Below are 16,278 nucleotides of genomic sequence, written 5' to 3' on the forward strand. Positions count from 1 at the left end.
CAAAATAACTGTCAATCTCCCTCGGCCTGGGGCTCCATGCAAGATCTCACCTCGTGGAGTTGCAATGATCATGAGAACGGTGAGGAATCAGCCCAGAACTACACGGGAGGATCTTGTCAATGATCTCAAGGCAGCTGGGACCATAGTCACCAAGAAAACAATTGGTAACACACTACGCCGTGAAAGACTGAAATCCTGCAGCGCCCAAGAAAGCACATATACAGGCCCGTCTGAAGTTTGCCAATGAACATCTGAATGATTCAGAGGAGAACTGGGTGAAAGTGTTGTGGTCAGATGAGACCAAAATCGAGCTCTTTGGCATCAACTCAATTTGCTGTGTTTGGAGAAGGAGGAATGCTGCCTATGACCCCAAGAACACCATCCCCACCATCAAACATGGAGGTGGAAACATTATGCTTTGGGGGTGTTTTTCTGCTAAGGGGACAGGACAACTTCACCGCATCAAAGGGACGATGGATGGGGCCATGTACCGTCAAATCTTGGGTGAGAACCTCCTTCCCTCAGCCAGGGCATTGAAAATGGGTCGTGGATGGGTATTCCAGCATGACAATGACCCAAAACACACGGCCAAGGCAACAAAGGAGTAGCTCAAGAAGAAGCACATTAAGGTCCTGGAGTGGCCTAGCCAGTCTCCAGACCTTAATCCCATAGTAAATCTGTGGAGGGAGCTGAAGGTTCGAGTTGCCAAACGTCAGCCTCGAAACCTTAATGACTTGGAGAAGATCTGCAAAGAGGAGTGGGACAAAATCCCTCCTGAGATGTGTGCAAACCTGGTGGCCAACTACAAGAAACATCTGACCCAACAAGGGTTTTGACAATGTACTAAATCATGTTTTGCAGAGGGGTCAAATACTTATTTCCCTCATTAAAATGCAAATCAATTTATAACATTTTTGACATGTGTTTTTCTGGATTTTTTTGTTGTTATTCTGTCTCTCACTGTTCAAATAAACCTACCATTAAAATGATAGACTGATCATTTCTTTGTCAGTGGGCAAACGTACCAAATCAGCAGGGGATCAAATACTTTTTTCCCCTCACTGTAGATATTTTAAATTGTTTCATTTCCCCCTCATCAATCTATACACAACACCCCATAAAGGTCAAAGCAAAAAACAGGTTTGTATGAATTTTTTCACCCTTTTTCAAAAAGAAAACCTGAAATGTCACATTTACGTAAATATTGAGACCCTTTACTCAGTACTTTGTTGAAGCACCTTTAGCAGCGATTACAGCCTAGAGTGTTCTCAGTGTTGCGCCCAGCTCTAGGAAGAGTCTTGGTGGTTCCAAAGGTCTTCCTTTTAAGAATGATGTTGGCCACTGTGTTCTTGGGGACCTTCACCACTGCAGAAATGTTTTGGTACACTTCCCCAGATCTGTGCCGTGACACAATCCTGTCTCGGAGCTATAAGGACCATTCCTTTGACCTCATGGCTTGGTATTTGCTCTGACATGCGTTTGTCAACTGTGGGACCTTTTATAAACAGGTGTGTGCCTTTCCAAATCATGTCCAATCAATTGAATTTACCACAGGTAAGTTGTAGAAACATCTCAAGGAGGATCAATGGGAACATGATGCATCTCAGCTCAATTTCGAGTGTCATATCAAAACGTCTGAATACTTATTTAAATAAGGTATCTTTTTTTATATATATATTTGCAAAAATGTATAAAAACCTGTTTTGTTTCTGTCATTAAGGAGTATTGTGTGTAGATTGATGAGTGAAAAAATATTTTAAATCCATTTTAGAATCAGGCTGCACCGTAAAAGAATATGGAAAAGGTCAAGGGGTCTGAATACTTTCCGAAGGCACTATATTATAAAGTATGAAAAGGCTTGTTCATTCAGATGTCATGAATTCACTATGATATCATCATATTTTTGAATATGTTTTATTGATTGAAAAAAGTTTTTTTCTAAGAAATAAATAAACAATTCCAGGTGAAAGCCAAAGGTCATAGCTTTAATAAAATAACAAATTAACTGGCAAAGCAGCAGAGCGAGGCCCGCTTTCAGCAACGTCAAGAGTCACGTTTTTGCAGCGGTTTCAGTACAGCACTACAGGGAGAGAGGGCAAACTCCACTGGACTAGTTTCATAGTATGGAATCACTTCAGAGTTTCTGGATTTTGGGTAAACTTCTCCTTTAAAGCATCATTGAGAAATAATTAATTGAAGTTGGAACATTTGTAGACTAGCGGTTAAGAGTGTTGGGCCAGTAACCGAAAGGTCGCTGGTTCAAATCCCCACGCCCGCAAGGTGGAAAGGTCTGCCGTTAAGCACTTGAGCAAAGCAGTTATCCCCCAACAACAACTGCTCCCCGGACGCTGATGACGTGGAACGTCGATTAAGGCAGCCCCCGCACCTCTCTGATTCAGATGGGTTGGGTTAAATGAGGAAGACACATTTAGGGTGAATGCATTCAGCTGTGACTGACTAGATATCCCCTTTCCTTTCCCTTTTCATCCCAGTCCTCCTTTAAGACTCCATAATGTTTCATCATTAGATGCTACAGTCCTCCTTTAAGACTCCATAATGTTTCATCATTAGATGCTACAGTCCTCCTTTAAGACTCCATAATGTTTCATCATCAGATGCTACAGTCCTCCTTTAAGACCATAATGTTTCATCATTAGATGCTACAGTCCTCCTTTAAGACTCCATAATGTTTCATCATTAGATGCTACAGTCCTCCTTTAATACTCCATAATGTTTCATCATTAGATGCTACAGTCCTCCTTTAAGACTCCATAATGTTTCATCATTAGATGCTCCAGTCCTCCTTTAATACTCCATAATGTTTCATCATTAGATGCTACAGTCCTCCTTTAAGACTCCATAATGTTTCATCATTAGATGCTACAGTCCTCCTTTAAGACTCCATAATGTTTCATCATTAGATGCTCCAGTCCTCCTTTAAGACTCCATAATGTTTCATCATTAGATGCTACAGTCCTCCTTTAAGACTCCATGTTTCATCATTAGATGCTCCAGTCCTCCTTTAAGACTCCATAATGTTTCATCATTAGATGCTCCAGTCCTCCTTTAAGACTCCATAATGTTTCATCATTAGATGCTACAGTCCTCCTTTAAGACTCCATAATGTTTCATCATTAGATGCTACAGGCTACAAAGCAACAATGGGTCATATTAATCTTTACCACTTGATCTGTAATATGAGCAGTATTTTAATTTAGTAAAAAAATGAATTACATGAATTTATGAATATTGAAAAACATAAAAATGAATATTGAAAATATAACATTTTAGATTTTTTTTCTATATATTGTTGAACATAATATACTGTAAGGATATCTCAGTTCCAGAATCTCTGCTAGTGTTACAGTTATGGGCCATTTTATAACCGGCCAATAGCAGACCACTCCACTTCCCATACGAGGCTGCTATGGTGGTGTGACCAGGGGAGACTTAGGAGGCAGTTGGTCCAGAGGAGGCCGTGTTGGTGCTGACAGACGTGGTGGGGTGGGGGTGTGCATCGTGGTGGTGGTGGACAAAACCGCCGACGATGGCTTGGAGGAGCTGGTGTTTGTAATGGTGGGGTTGAGGTGCCAACGATGGTGTGGCCGGGAGAGTAGGCACGTGGCCTTCTTCTGCAGCTGGGGACTCCGGCGGCTCCTACAGGTGTTGCACACTGGGAGGCACTGGCAGTGGTGATGCACACTCAGCTCTCCCCCTGTCCAGAGTGTCCGGCCTCCTCATGCTCAGGTTCTTGTGCCTCTTCCTGAACAATTCCCACCACCTCTTCCCCAGTGGTGGGATTGTTTCCCCTGGGTGCCGAAACCTACAATAGAATAGAATATATAATTGTATATCCAGGATGAAAATGTTTGTTTTGGCATCACCATACACATCCACATTTACATCACACACATTGAGAACAGTCAGTCCACCAATCTACATACATAGAACACCAAATACCTGCGTATTTTGTCGGCGTATTTCATCACCCTCTGTCTGGTGAAGGGGAACCCATGGCTAGCGCAGTAGATACAGTACTGCACCAGAGAATTTTCATCCTCTGGTGCAAGCAATGTGGGTGGTCCACTGCGACAACCATGGGTACCCCGGCCGCTCAGCCTGTACGCCAGGGTCTGCCGAGGTACACCATGCACCTTGGTAGAAAAGAAAAGAAAACTGTTCCTAGCAGATAAAATTCACATACACATGGTAATCTCCTAAAAACAAAAGATGCCTAACCTTGGCAGCCTGGCGGATAGCCATCCCTGCCCCGCAGTCCTCCATGGCATGGAACATGTCCACCTCACTCCACTGCTTCTTCTTGACTTTCTCCATGCTGTGGTGGTAAATACATGTAGCTAAATAACTTGGCATACTATACACATTTTAGACAGATAACTCAATCTGAATATGTATAAAAATAAATAAAAATAAATTGGCCATTTAGCAGACGCTCTTATCCAGAGCGACATACAGGAGCAATTAGGGTTAAGTGCCTTGCTCAAGGGCACATCGACAGATTTTTCACCTAGTCGGCTTGGGGATTAGAACCAGCGACCTTTCGGTTACTGGTACAACGCTCTTAACCACTAAGCTACCTGCCGCCCCTGTATAAACATTTACATTTCAGAGCTAAGGCATTGAAAGGTGATGATGAAAGTTTTCACAATAACTGAAAGTGTACCCACATTTTTTGTTTGATGTTATCTGTAATGAAAATGAGTGTCCCAATTAGTTTCATATTGATGCATACATTGTAAAATTTGATTAAATACTGCCTCTATGTAGCTGTTGTAAGATGAAACATAGCCAACAGTGATAGGTGTCAAAAGGTTCATGGTTCAAAATTCCAAATACATTTTTGCAGATTGTGATAAAACGCCCCCGTCAGAGGACTCCAATTCTGAAAAGGTAAAGCTGGACAACATTCAGCTGTTTTCGTGATATGTATTATCTAACGCTTACAATCTCTTTCCTTTTTGCTGTCTTAGCAGTTCTATCAACATTTAGCAACTAAGCTAGTAACATTAGAAAATGCGTTAGCTATATTTCAGAGGTAAAAAGTTGGATATTAAATGATGTGTGGTCTGTCGCGCCGTCAAATTTTACAATATGCAAACCGAACTTAACTTACAAAAATAGCAATGAAAATCGGTGGTCAGCTAGCTAGAAGGGTGTCGTTAGTCGCAAAACGTACAGTTATTTTCCAGTCCATTTAAACGTCGAACTCGAGGTGATTTAGTCCTCCAACCACTAGAGTGTCCGAAGTTAGGGGGTGTCCGATGTTGGGGGAAAATTAGCTAATGTTTTTAGGAAATGTTTTTGTAAAACATGCACCTTATATTGGATCATCTTGAAACGTTCTCTCTAAATCTAACTTTCATCAAGGTTTTATATAGTCTATTGGTTTCTCTCTTTTCATTGGCAGAATCCTTTTTCAGTGTTATGATATTCATAACATCCATATCCACCAGTCTATCTTCGTGTCAACTAACAGAACTGTCTACTGTGGTGGAAATATACCAGTCTATCTTCATGTCAACTAACAGAACTGTCTACTGTGGTGGAAATATACCAGTCTATCTTCATGTCAACTAACAGAACTGTCTACTGTGGTGGAAATATACCAGTCTATCTTCATGTCAACTAACATAACTCTGCTGGTTGTCCTGGTAACAGATACCAGTCTATCTTCATGTCAACTAACAGAACTCTGCTGGTTGTCCTGGTAACAGATACCAGTCTATCTTCATGTCAACTAACAGAACTCTGCTGGTTGTCCTGGTAACAGATACCAGTCTATCTTCATGTCAACTAACAGAACTCTGCTGGTTGTCCTGGTAACAGATACCAGTGGGCAGATCTATTTTATTTGTTCAAACTAAACTACAGCACTTACTTTGATGAGTCAAATCTGCTCCTTTCTTCTCTTCTCCTCCTCTCACAGTTCCACTCAGCCCCGTTGTTTTCCTGCAGTCCACCAGCCGCACAGACAACCTCTTCAGACCCAGCAGTAAGGTGCTACTGGGAGAGGTACGACACAGGGACTCTGGGAGGGCGGAAGGGCTTGCGTTGTCCTGGTAACCATATAGAGGGGACATAGACATATATCATTATGGATGCTGATGTCACTGTTGTAATAAAGTGCTTTACAGAAACCCAGACCCCGATAGAGCAAGCTGTATGCTAGCCCAGACCTGTTCTGATCTGGAGAGACTCTTCTCTGCCTCGTCAGCATCAGGATGTTGTTGAGGCTCCCCAGAGGATCCATGATAGTCATGTCTCCCTCCTGTGTGAACGAGAACATCAAACAGATGGTAAACGTATTATCTTCTATTACAATCACAGGGTCTTACAAGAGGCATTAATATATCTAAACAGGGCCTAAAACGGTCACTTTCATCATGATTTTATAAAATATTGTTTATGATGCAAATGTGAAAAGGTAGTTCCACAAATTGGGTGCCTTTTGCATCTATTTGATATTTTAAGTAGAAATTAAGCACCAATATTGAATTTGAAAAGCCTGTTATATTAGATGAGGTGCACTTTAATGTAGACCACATGGATAATTCATTAAAGCTAATTTAAAAGTCCAAAAAATATATGTACCAATTGCAGATTGAACCTTTAACAATTTATACAGTACTGAACAACATATTGAAGTATATAACTTCAGTAGAACGCCCCTTTAAATCCCCACATTAGTTCAAGAACTGCATAGTTTGTGCCCCTGTGTTTAAGACAGTACTCACTGGTGTTAATCTGATCTTCTGTCTCCTCCTCCTGCTCTTTCACTCCAAAAACGTCTTCCTTCTTCACCTTTATTGAGATACCATCCTCTTCCTCTCTAAAAGGTTCTTCCTCTTTTTTCACTATAACATCCTCCTCTTCTTCTTTCAATATACCAGCGTCCTCTTCCTCCTTTTTCATTCTGAAAGCTTCTACCTCCTCCTCTTCCACTGTGACAGCCTCTACCCCCTCTTCCTCTTTCACTCTGAACGGATCTTTCTCTCCTTTCACTGTAACATCCTCTTCTTCTTTCAGTGTAACAGCCTCCTCTTCCTCCTTTATCATTCTGAAAGCTTCTACCTCATCCTCTTCCACTGTGACAGCCTCTATCCCCTCTTCCTCTTTCACTCCAAACGGACCTTTCTCTTCTTTCACTGTAACATCCTCTTCTTCTTTCAGTGTGACAGCCTCCTCTTCCTCCTTTATCATTCTGAAAGCTTCTACCTCCTCCTCTTCCACTGTGACAGCCTCTATCCCCTCTTCCTCTTTCACTCCAAACGGACCTTCCTCTCCTTTCACTGTAACATCCTCCTCTTCTTGTTTCACGGCAATGTTCAGCCCCAGAGCTTCTTTCTCCATACACCAGACCTCCTCTTCTTTAGCAGGGGAGGAGTAGTTTAGTGAGCTCATGCTCAGGTTCTTGTGCCTCTTCCTGAACATTTCCCACCACCTCTTCCCCAGTGGTGGGATTGTTTCCCCTGGGTGCCGAAACCTACAATAGAATAGAATATATAATTGTCCATCCAGGATGAAAATGTTTGTTTTGGCATCACCATACACATCCACATTTACATCACACACATTGAGAACAGTCAGTCCACCAATCTAGATACAGTGGGGAGAACAAGTATTTGATACACTGCCGATTTTGCAGGTTTTCCTACTTACAAAGCATGTAGAGGTCTATAATTTTTATCATAGGTACACTTTAACTGTGAGAGACGGAATCTAAAACAAAAATCCGGAAAATCACATTGTATGATTTTTAAGTAATTAATTTGCATTTTATTGCATGACATAAGTATTTGATACATCAGAAAAGCAGAACTTAATATTTGGTACAGAAACCTTTGTTTGCAATTACAGAGATCATACGTTTCCTGTAGGTCTTGACCAGGTTTGCACACACTGCAGCAGGGATTTTGGCCCACTCCTCCATACAGACCTTCTCCAGATCCTTCAGGTTTCGGGGCTGTCGCTGGGCAATACGGACTTTCAGCTCCCTCCAAAGATTTTCTATTGGGTTCAGGTCTGAAGACTGGCTAGGCCACTCCAGGACCTTGAGATACTTCTTACAGAGCCACTCCTTAGTTTCCCTGGCTGTGTGTTTCGGGTCGTTGTCATGCTGGAAGACCCAGCCACGACCCATCTTCAATGCTCATACTGAGGGAAGGAGGTTGTTGGCCAAGATCTCGCGATACATGGCCCCATCCATCCTCCGCTCAATGCGGTGCAGTCGTCCTGTCCCCTTTGCAGAAAAGCATCCCCAAAGAATGATGTTTCCACCTCCATTCTTCACGGTTGGGATGGTGTTCTTAGGGTTGTACTTATCCTTCTTCTTCCTCCAAACACGGCGAGTGGAGTTTAGACCAAAAAGCTCTATTTTTGTCTCATCAGACCACATGACCTTCTCCCATTCCTCCTCTGGATCCTCCAGATGGTCATTGGCAAACTTCAGACGGGCCTGGACATGCCCTGGCTTGAGCAGGGGGACCTTGCGTGCGCTGCAGGATTTTAATCCATGACGGCGTAGTGTGTTACTAATGGTTTTCTTTGAGACTGTGGTCCCAGCTCTCTTCAGGTCATTGACCAGGTCCTGCCGTGTAGTTCTGGGCTGATCCCTCACCTTCCTCATGATCATTGATGCCCCACGAGGTGAGATCTTGCATGGAGCCCCAGACCGAGGGTGATTGACCGTCATCTTGAACTTCTTCCATTTTCTAATAATTGCGCCAACAGTTGTTGCCTTCTCACCAAGCTGCTTGCCTATTGTCCTGTAGCCCATCACAGCCTTGTGCAGGTCTACACTTTTATCCCTGATGTCCTTACACAGCTCTCTGGTCTTGGCCATTGTGGAGAGGTTGGAGTCTGTTTGATTGAGTGTGTGGACAGGTGTCTTTTATACAGGTAACGAGTTCAAACAGGTGCAGTTAATACAGGTAATGAGTGGAGAACAGGAGGGCTTCTTAAAGAAAAACAAACAGGTCTGTGAGAGCCGGAATTCTTACTGGTTGGTAGGTGATCAAATACTTATGTCATGCAATAAAATGCAAATTAATTACTTAAAAATAATACAATGTGATATTCTGGATGTTTGTTTTAGATTCCGTCTCTCACAGTTGAAGTGTACCTATGATGAAAATTACAGACCTCTACATGCTTTGTAAGTAGAAAAACCTGCAAAATCGGCAGTGTATCAAATACTTGTTCTCCCCACTGTACATAGAACACCAAATACCTGCGTATTTTGTTGGCGTATTTCATCAGCCTCTGTCTGATGAAGGGGAACCCATGGCTGGCGCAGTAGATACGGTACTGCACCAGAGAATTTTCATCCTCTGGTGCAAGCAATGTGGGTGGTCCACTGCGACAACCATGGGTCACCCGGCCGCTCAGCCTGTCCGCCAGGGTCTGCCGAGGTACACCATGCACCTTGGTAGATAAGAAAATAAAACTGTTACTAGCAGATAAAATTCACATACACATGGTAATCTCCTAAAAACAAAAGATGCCTAACCTTGGCAGCCTGGCGGATAGACATCCCTGCCCCGCAGTCCTCCATGGCATGGAACATGTCCACCTCACTCCACTGCTTCCTCTTGACTTTCTCCATGCTGTGGTGTTAATACATGTAGCTAAATAACTTGGCATACTATACACATTTTAGACAGATAACTCAATCTGAATATGTATAAACATTTACATTTCAGAGCTAAGGCATTGAAAGGTGATGAAAGTTTTCACATTAACTGAAAGTGTACCCACGTTTTTTGTTTGATGTTATCTGTAATGAAAATGAGTGTCCCAATTAGTTTAATATTGATGCATACATTGTAAAATGTGACTAAATACTGCCTCTATGTAGCTGTTGTAAGATGAAACATAGCCAACGGTGATAGGTGTCAAAAAGTTCATGGTTCAAAATTCAAAATACATTTTTGCAGATTGTGATAAAACGCCCCCGTCAAAAGACTCCATTTCTGAAAAGGTAAAGCTTGACAACATTCAGCTGTTTTCGTGATATGTATTATCAAACGCTTACAATTTCTTTCCTTTTTGCTGTCTTAGCAGTTCTATCAACATTTAGCAACTAAGCTAGTAACATTAGAAAATCCGTTAGCTATATTTCAGAGGTAAAAAGTTGGATATTAAATGATGTGTGGTCTGTCGCGCAGTCGAATTTTACAATATGCAGCGTGTTACACAAAATGTGTACATATATAACTTTTTTTGAAAACGCTCAAAACCGAACTTAACTTGCAAAAATTGCAATGAAAATCGGTGGTCAGCTAGCTAGAAGGGTGTCGTTAGTCACAAAACGTACAGTTCTTTTCCAGTCCATTTAAATGTCGAACTCGAGGTGATTTAGTCCTCCAACCACTAGAGTGTCCGAAGTTAGGGGGTGTCCGATGTTGGGGGAAAATTAGCTAATGTTTTTAGGAAATGTTTTTGTAAAACATGCACCTTATATTGGATCATCTTGAAACTTTCTCTCTAAATCTAACTTTCATCAAGGTTTTATATAGTCTATTGGTTTCTCTCTTTTCATTGGTAGAATCCTTTTTCAGTGTTATGATATTCATAACATCCATATCCACCAGTCTATCTTCATGTCAACTAACAGAACTCTGCTAGTTGTCCTGGTAACAGATACCAGTCTATCTTCATGTCAACTAACAGACCTCTGCTGGTTGTCCTGGTAACAGATACCAGTCTATCTTCATGTCAACTAACAGAACTCTGCTGGTTGTCCTGGTAACAGATACCAGTCTATCTTCATGTCAACTAACAGAACTCTGCTGGTTGTCCTGGTAACAGATACCAGTGGGCAGATCTATTTTATTTGTTCAAACTAAACTACAGCACTTACTTTGATGAGTCAAATCTGCTCCTTTCTTCTCTTCTCCTCCTCTCACAGTTCCACTCAGCCCCGTTGTTTTCCTGCAGTCCACCAGCCGCACAGACAACCTCTTCAGACCCAGCAGTAAGGTGCTACTGGGAGAGGTACGACACGGGGACTCTGGGAGGGCGGAAGGGCTAGCGTTGTCCTGGTAACCATAAAGAGGGGACACAGACACATATCATTATGGATGCTGATGTCACTGTTGTCATAAAGTGCTTTACAGAAACCCAGCCCAGACCCAGATAGAGCAAGCTGTATGCTAGACCAGACCAAGCTGTACCATCTGGTGTTCTGATCTGGAGAGACTCTTCTCTGCCTCGTCAGCATCAGGATGTTGTTGAGGCTCTCCAGAGGATCCATGATAGTCATGTCTCTCTCCTGTGTGAACGAGAACATCAAACAGATGGTAAACGTATTATCTTCTATTGCAATCATAGGGTCTTACAAGAGGCATTAATATATCTAAACTGGGCCTAAAACGGTCACTTTCATCATGATTTTATAAAATATTGTTTATGATGCAAATGTGAAAAGGTAGTTCCACAAATTGGGTGCCTTTTGCGTCCATTTGATATTTTAAGTAGAAATTAAGCACCAATATTGAATTTGAAAAGCCTGTTATATTAGATGAGGTGCACTTTAATGTAGACCACATGGAGAATTCATTAAAGCTAATTTAAAAGTACAAAAAATATATGTACCAATGGCAGATTGAACCTTTAACAATTCCTACAGTACTGAACAACATATTGAAGTATATAACGTCAGTAGAATGCCCCTTAAAAACCACACATTAGTTCAACAACTGCATAGTTTGTGCCCCTGTTTTTAAGACAGTACTCACTGGTGTTAATCTGATCTTCTGTCTCCTCCTCCTGCTCTTTCACTCCAAAAATGTCTTCCTTCTTCACATTTATTGAGATAGCCTCCTCTTCCTCTCTAAAAGGTTCTTCCTCTTTTTTCACTTTAACATCCTCTTCTTCTTCTTTCAATATACCAGCCTCCTCTTCCTCTTTTATCATTCTGAAAGCTTCTACCTCCTCCTCTTCCACTGTGACAGCCTCTATCCCCTCTTCCTCTTTCACTCCAAACGGATCTTTCTCTTCTTTCAGTGTAATAGCCTCCTCTTCCTCCTTTATCATTCTGAAAGCTTCTTCCTCTCCTTTCACTGTAACATCCTCCTCTTCTTGTTTCACGGCAATGTTCAGCCCCAGAGCTTCTTTCTCCATACACCAGACCTCCTCTTCTTTAGCAGGGGAGGAGTAGTTTAGTGAGCTCATGGTCAGGGATGTAAGCTAGTTAGCTAGCTAGTTAGCATTAGCGACTAGCCTAGTGGTAGGCTCAGTATCAATCTTTAACAAGTTTGCAAATTAGGTTAAAGTTACCCAGTAGATAATGTTACGTCAACAGAAATGTGTTTCAAACACTGAGATTAGCTAATGTACATAAACATGGTCTAAAGCCTCAATCTTTCGGTTTTATGTTGGCTAGCAAGCTACTGAGATGGTTGAAAGAGTAGCCGTGTGGTTGTTGCTGAAGAAGAGTCCCGTCCAGTCCATCACACGTCACGCAAGAATCATCACCTGAAAGACGCACATCGCCATCTGCTGACTGGAGTGGGTAACGCAGTTTGGAAAATATATTTACTACATCGTATTGGCAAAGAATGTCGTAAAGCTTAACATGAATATTTAGATTTAGGTTCCTGTCTCTCCATTGGGATTCTCTGACCCTATTATGGGGCTGTTTCCCTGGCTTACTGGTGCTTTCCATGCCGTCCCTAGGAGGGGTGCATCACTTGAGTGGGTTGAGTCACTGACGATATCTTCCTGTCCGGTTTGTCGCTCCCTCGGGCTCGTGCAGTGGAGGAGATCTTCGTGGGCTATACTCAGCCTTGTCTCAGGGTGGTAGGTTGGTGGTCTGTTGATATCCCTCTGGTGGTGTGGGGGCTGTGCTTTGGCAAAGTGGGTGGGGTTATATCCTGCCTGGTTGGCCCTGTCTGGGGATATCGTCGGATGGGGCCACAGTGTCTCCCGAACCCCCCTGTCTCAGCCTCCAGTATCTATGCTCCAATAGTCTATGTGCCGGGGGCTAGGGTCAATCTGGTGTAATTCTCCTGTCTTATCTGGTGTCCTGTGTGAATTTAAGTATGCTCCGTCTAATTCTCTCTCTCTCCCTCCCATCCCGGAGGACCTGAGCCATAGGACCATGCCTCAAGACTACCTGGCCTGATGACTCCTTGCTGTCCCCAGTCCACCTGGTCATGCTGGGTTTCTGTATAGGACTTTGTGACATCTGCTGATGTAAAAAGGGCTTCATAAATAAAATTGTATTGATTGAATTTGATTAATAAATACTTCTATGAATAGGTAGTGTGTTAATACACATTCTCTGTTCATTTTTCACATTCGTTTTTATCTAAAAGTGACCATAATATTCCCTTAAAGCCACGCTCTATAAGATACAAATCGTCCTGTAAACAATAGAGCAAATGCATCACATGCAAATAGCACTTTATTTTCTGTAGTGATATACACTGAGTATACAAAACATTAAGAATACCTTCTCCTTCCATGACATAGACTGACTAGGTGAATCCAGGTGAAAGCTATGATCCAACTATTGATGTCACTTGTTAAATCCACTTCAATCAGTGTAAACCAAAAGCTTACCTTGACTTGGAAGAGTTCCAGTGTTGTGTTGGATAGTCATAGCCAGGTAGCTAACATAGCATCCCTCTGTTTGAGCCGGGTGTTTGAGTAACTAACTAGCCAGCTGCATTTGCTAGCTAAGTAAGTGAAACTGAAAGTGGGAAAAAAAATGACGAAATCTCTCTCTCTCTTGCTTCTCCTTCATTTTGGAAGAAATTAATTTGTTCAAAACTGTTCAACTATTGTATTTTTCTCTCTTTGTGTCAATTACTCACCACATTTTAGGTACTGCAGTGCTAGCTAGCTGTAGCTTATGCTTTCAGTACTAGATTCATTCTCTGATCCTTTCATTGGGTGGACAACATGTCAGTTCATGCTGCAAGAGCTCTGATAGGTTGGAGGATGTCCTCCGGGAGTTGTCATAATTACTGTGTGTCTATGGAAGGGCTTGAGAACCATGAGCCTCCTAGGTTTTGTGTTAAAGTCAATGTACCCAGAGGAGGACGGAAGCTAGCTGTCCTCCGTGCTATACCATGGGGCTACCCTACAGAGTGCTGTTGTGGCTACTGTAGACCTTCATTGCAAAATAGTATGTTTGAATCAATTATTTGGGGACGTGATTATATTTAGTATAGTTTTGTCTAAAAATGAGAACTTTTTAAATGTTTTACAATTTTTATTTTTCTGGAAATCACTCAGGAGGATGGTCCTCCCCTTCCTCCTCTGAGGAGACTCCACTGGACCCAAACGACATCCAGCCAACTTGACACAATTTTGGGAAGCATTGGAGACAACATGGGCCAGCTAGAGTCCATGTCCTGACGAATTGAGGCTGTTCTGAGGGGAAAAGTGAGGGTGCAACTCAATATTAGGAAGGTGTTCCAAATGTTTGGTATAATCAGTGTATATATATGCCATTTAGCAGACACTTTTATCCAAAGCCATTTACAGTCATGTATGCATACATTTTACATATGGATGGTCCCGGGAATCGAACTCACTACCCTGGTTTTACAAAAACCGTACTCTACCAACTGAGCTTCAGGACCACAATGAATGATCAAGGAATGACGCAGATAAACACACAAGCCAGAGTTTGAAAAATAGAATTGAATCAAAGACCGTAACATTGAAACTGATATGCTCTGTATTCAGTTCGAATCAAATCAAATGTTATTTGTCACATGCGCCGAATACAACCGGTGTAGACCTTACCATGAAATGCTTAATTACAAGCCCTTAACTAACAATGCAGCTTTGTGAAAAATAAGAGTTAAGAAAATATTTACTAAATAAACTAAATATATAAAAAGTAACACAGTAAAATAACAATAACGAGGCTATATACAGTGGGGAAAAAAAGTATTTAGTCAGCCACCAATTGTGCAAGTTCTCCCGCTTAAAAAGATGAGAGAGGCCTGTAATTTTCATCATAGGTACACGTCAACTATGACAGACAAATTGAGAATTTTTTTCTCCAGAAAATCACATTGTAGGATTTTTTATGAATTTATTTGCAAATTATGAAAATAAGTATTTGGTCACCTACAAACAAGCAAGATTTCTGGCTCTCACAGACCTGTAACTTCTTCTTTAAGAGGCTCCTCTGTCCTCCACTCGTTACCTGTATTAATGGCACCTGTTTGAACTTGTTATCAGTATAAAAGACACCTGTCCACAACATCAAACAGTCACACTCCAAAACTCCACTATGGCCAAGACCAAAGAGCTGTCAAAGGACACCAGAAACAAAATTGTAGACCTGCACCAGGCTGGGAAGACTGAATCTGCAATAGGTAAGCAGCTTGGTTTGAGGAAATCAACTGTGGGAGCAATTATTAGGAAATGGAAGACATACAAGACCACTGATAATCTCCCTCGATCTGGGACTCCACGCAAGAGCTCACTCCGTGGGGTCAAAATGATTACAAGAACGGTGAGCAAAAATCCCAGAACCACATGGGGGGACCTAGTGAATGACCTGCAGAGAGCTGGGACCAAAGTAACAAAGCCTACCATCAGTAACACACTACGCCGCCAGGGACTCAAATCCTGCAGTGCCAGACGTGTCCCCCTGCTTAAGCCAGTACATGTCCAGGCCCGTCTGAAGTTTGCTAGAGTGCATTTGGATGATCCAGAAGAGGATTGGGAGAATGTCATATGGTCAGATGAAACCAAAATAGAACTTTTTGGAAAAAACTCAACTCGTCGTGTTTGGAGGACAAAGAATGCTGAGTTGCATCCAAAGAACACCATACCTACTGTGAAGCATCGGGGTGGAAACATCATGCTTTGGGGCTGTTTTTCTGCAAAGGGACCAGGACGACTGATCCGTGTAAAGGAAAGAATGAATGGGGCCATGTATCGTGAGATTTTGAGTGAAAATCTCCTTCCATCAGCAAGGGCATTGAAGATGAAACGTGGCTGGGTCTTTCAGCATGACAATGATCCCAAACACACCGCCCGGGCAACGAAGGAGTGGCTTCGTAAGAAGCATTTCAAGGTCCTGGAGTGGCCTAGTCAGTCTCCAGATCTCAACCCCATAGAAAATCTTTGGAGGGAGTTGAAAGTCCGTGTTGCCTAGCGACAGCCCCAAAACATCACTGCTCTAGAGGAGATCTGCATGGAGGAATGGGCCAAAATACCAGCAACAGTGTGTGAAAACCTTGTGAAGACTTACAGAAAATGTTTGACCTGTGTCATTGTCAACAA

At 42.2% G+C, this 16,278-nt stretch overlaps 1 protein-coding gene across 1 annotated transcript; it reads right to left on the reverse strand.

Moving 5' to 3' along the window:
* Positions 1-2,930: 2,930 nt before the first annotated feature.
* On the reverse strand, positions 2,931-12,817 carry LOC311115982 (uncharacterized protein). Its single transcript, XM_084191098.1, has 13 exons — positions 11,760-12,817; positions 11,196-11,293; positions 10,883-11,060; positions 9,778-9,796; positions 9,530-9,626; positions 9,251-9,444; positions 6,756-7,504; positions 6,198-6,289; positions 5,900-6,077; positions 4,689-4,707; positions 4,240-4,336; positions 3,961-4,154; positions 2,931-3,823 (listed from the first exon to the last, which is right to left on the reverse strand). Exons 1-13 carry the CDS (start codon positions 12,193-12,195, stop codon positions 3,658-3,660), a joined length of 2,517 nt encoding a protein of 838 aa, XP_084047224.1. The 5' UTR covers positions 12,196-12,817; the 3' UTR covers positions 2,931-3,657.
* Positions 12,818-16,278: the final 3,461 nt, after the last annotated feature.

This window comes from Coregonus lavaretus (assembly GCF_964263955.1).
Source record: "Coregonus lavaretus genome assembly, contig: HAP1_SCAFFOLD_1463, whole genome shotgun sequence".
NCBI lineage: Eukaryota > Metazoa > Chordata > Actinopteri > Salmoniformes > Salmonidae > Coregonus > Coregonus lavaretus.

What these genes read in the sequence shown, in the direction of transcription:
- LOC311115982 (XM_084191098.1), bottom strand. Translation starts at nt 12,195, where the DNA reads ATGAGCTCACTAAACTACTCCTCCCCTGCTAAAGAAGAGGAGGTCTGG. An exon ending in AGAAGATCAGATTAACACCA is followed by an intron (nt 11,294 to 11,759) that starts GTGAGTACTGTC and finishes TCGTTCACACAG; the next exon opens with GAGAGAGACATGACTATCAT. An exon ending in GTCTCTCCAGATCAGAACAG is followed by an intron (nt 6,078 to 6,197) that starts GTCTGGGCTAGC and finishes TATGGTTACCAG; the next exon opens with GACAACGCAAGCCCTTCCGC.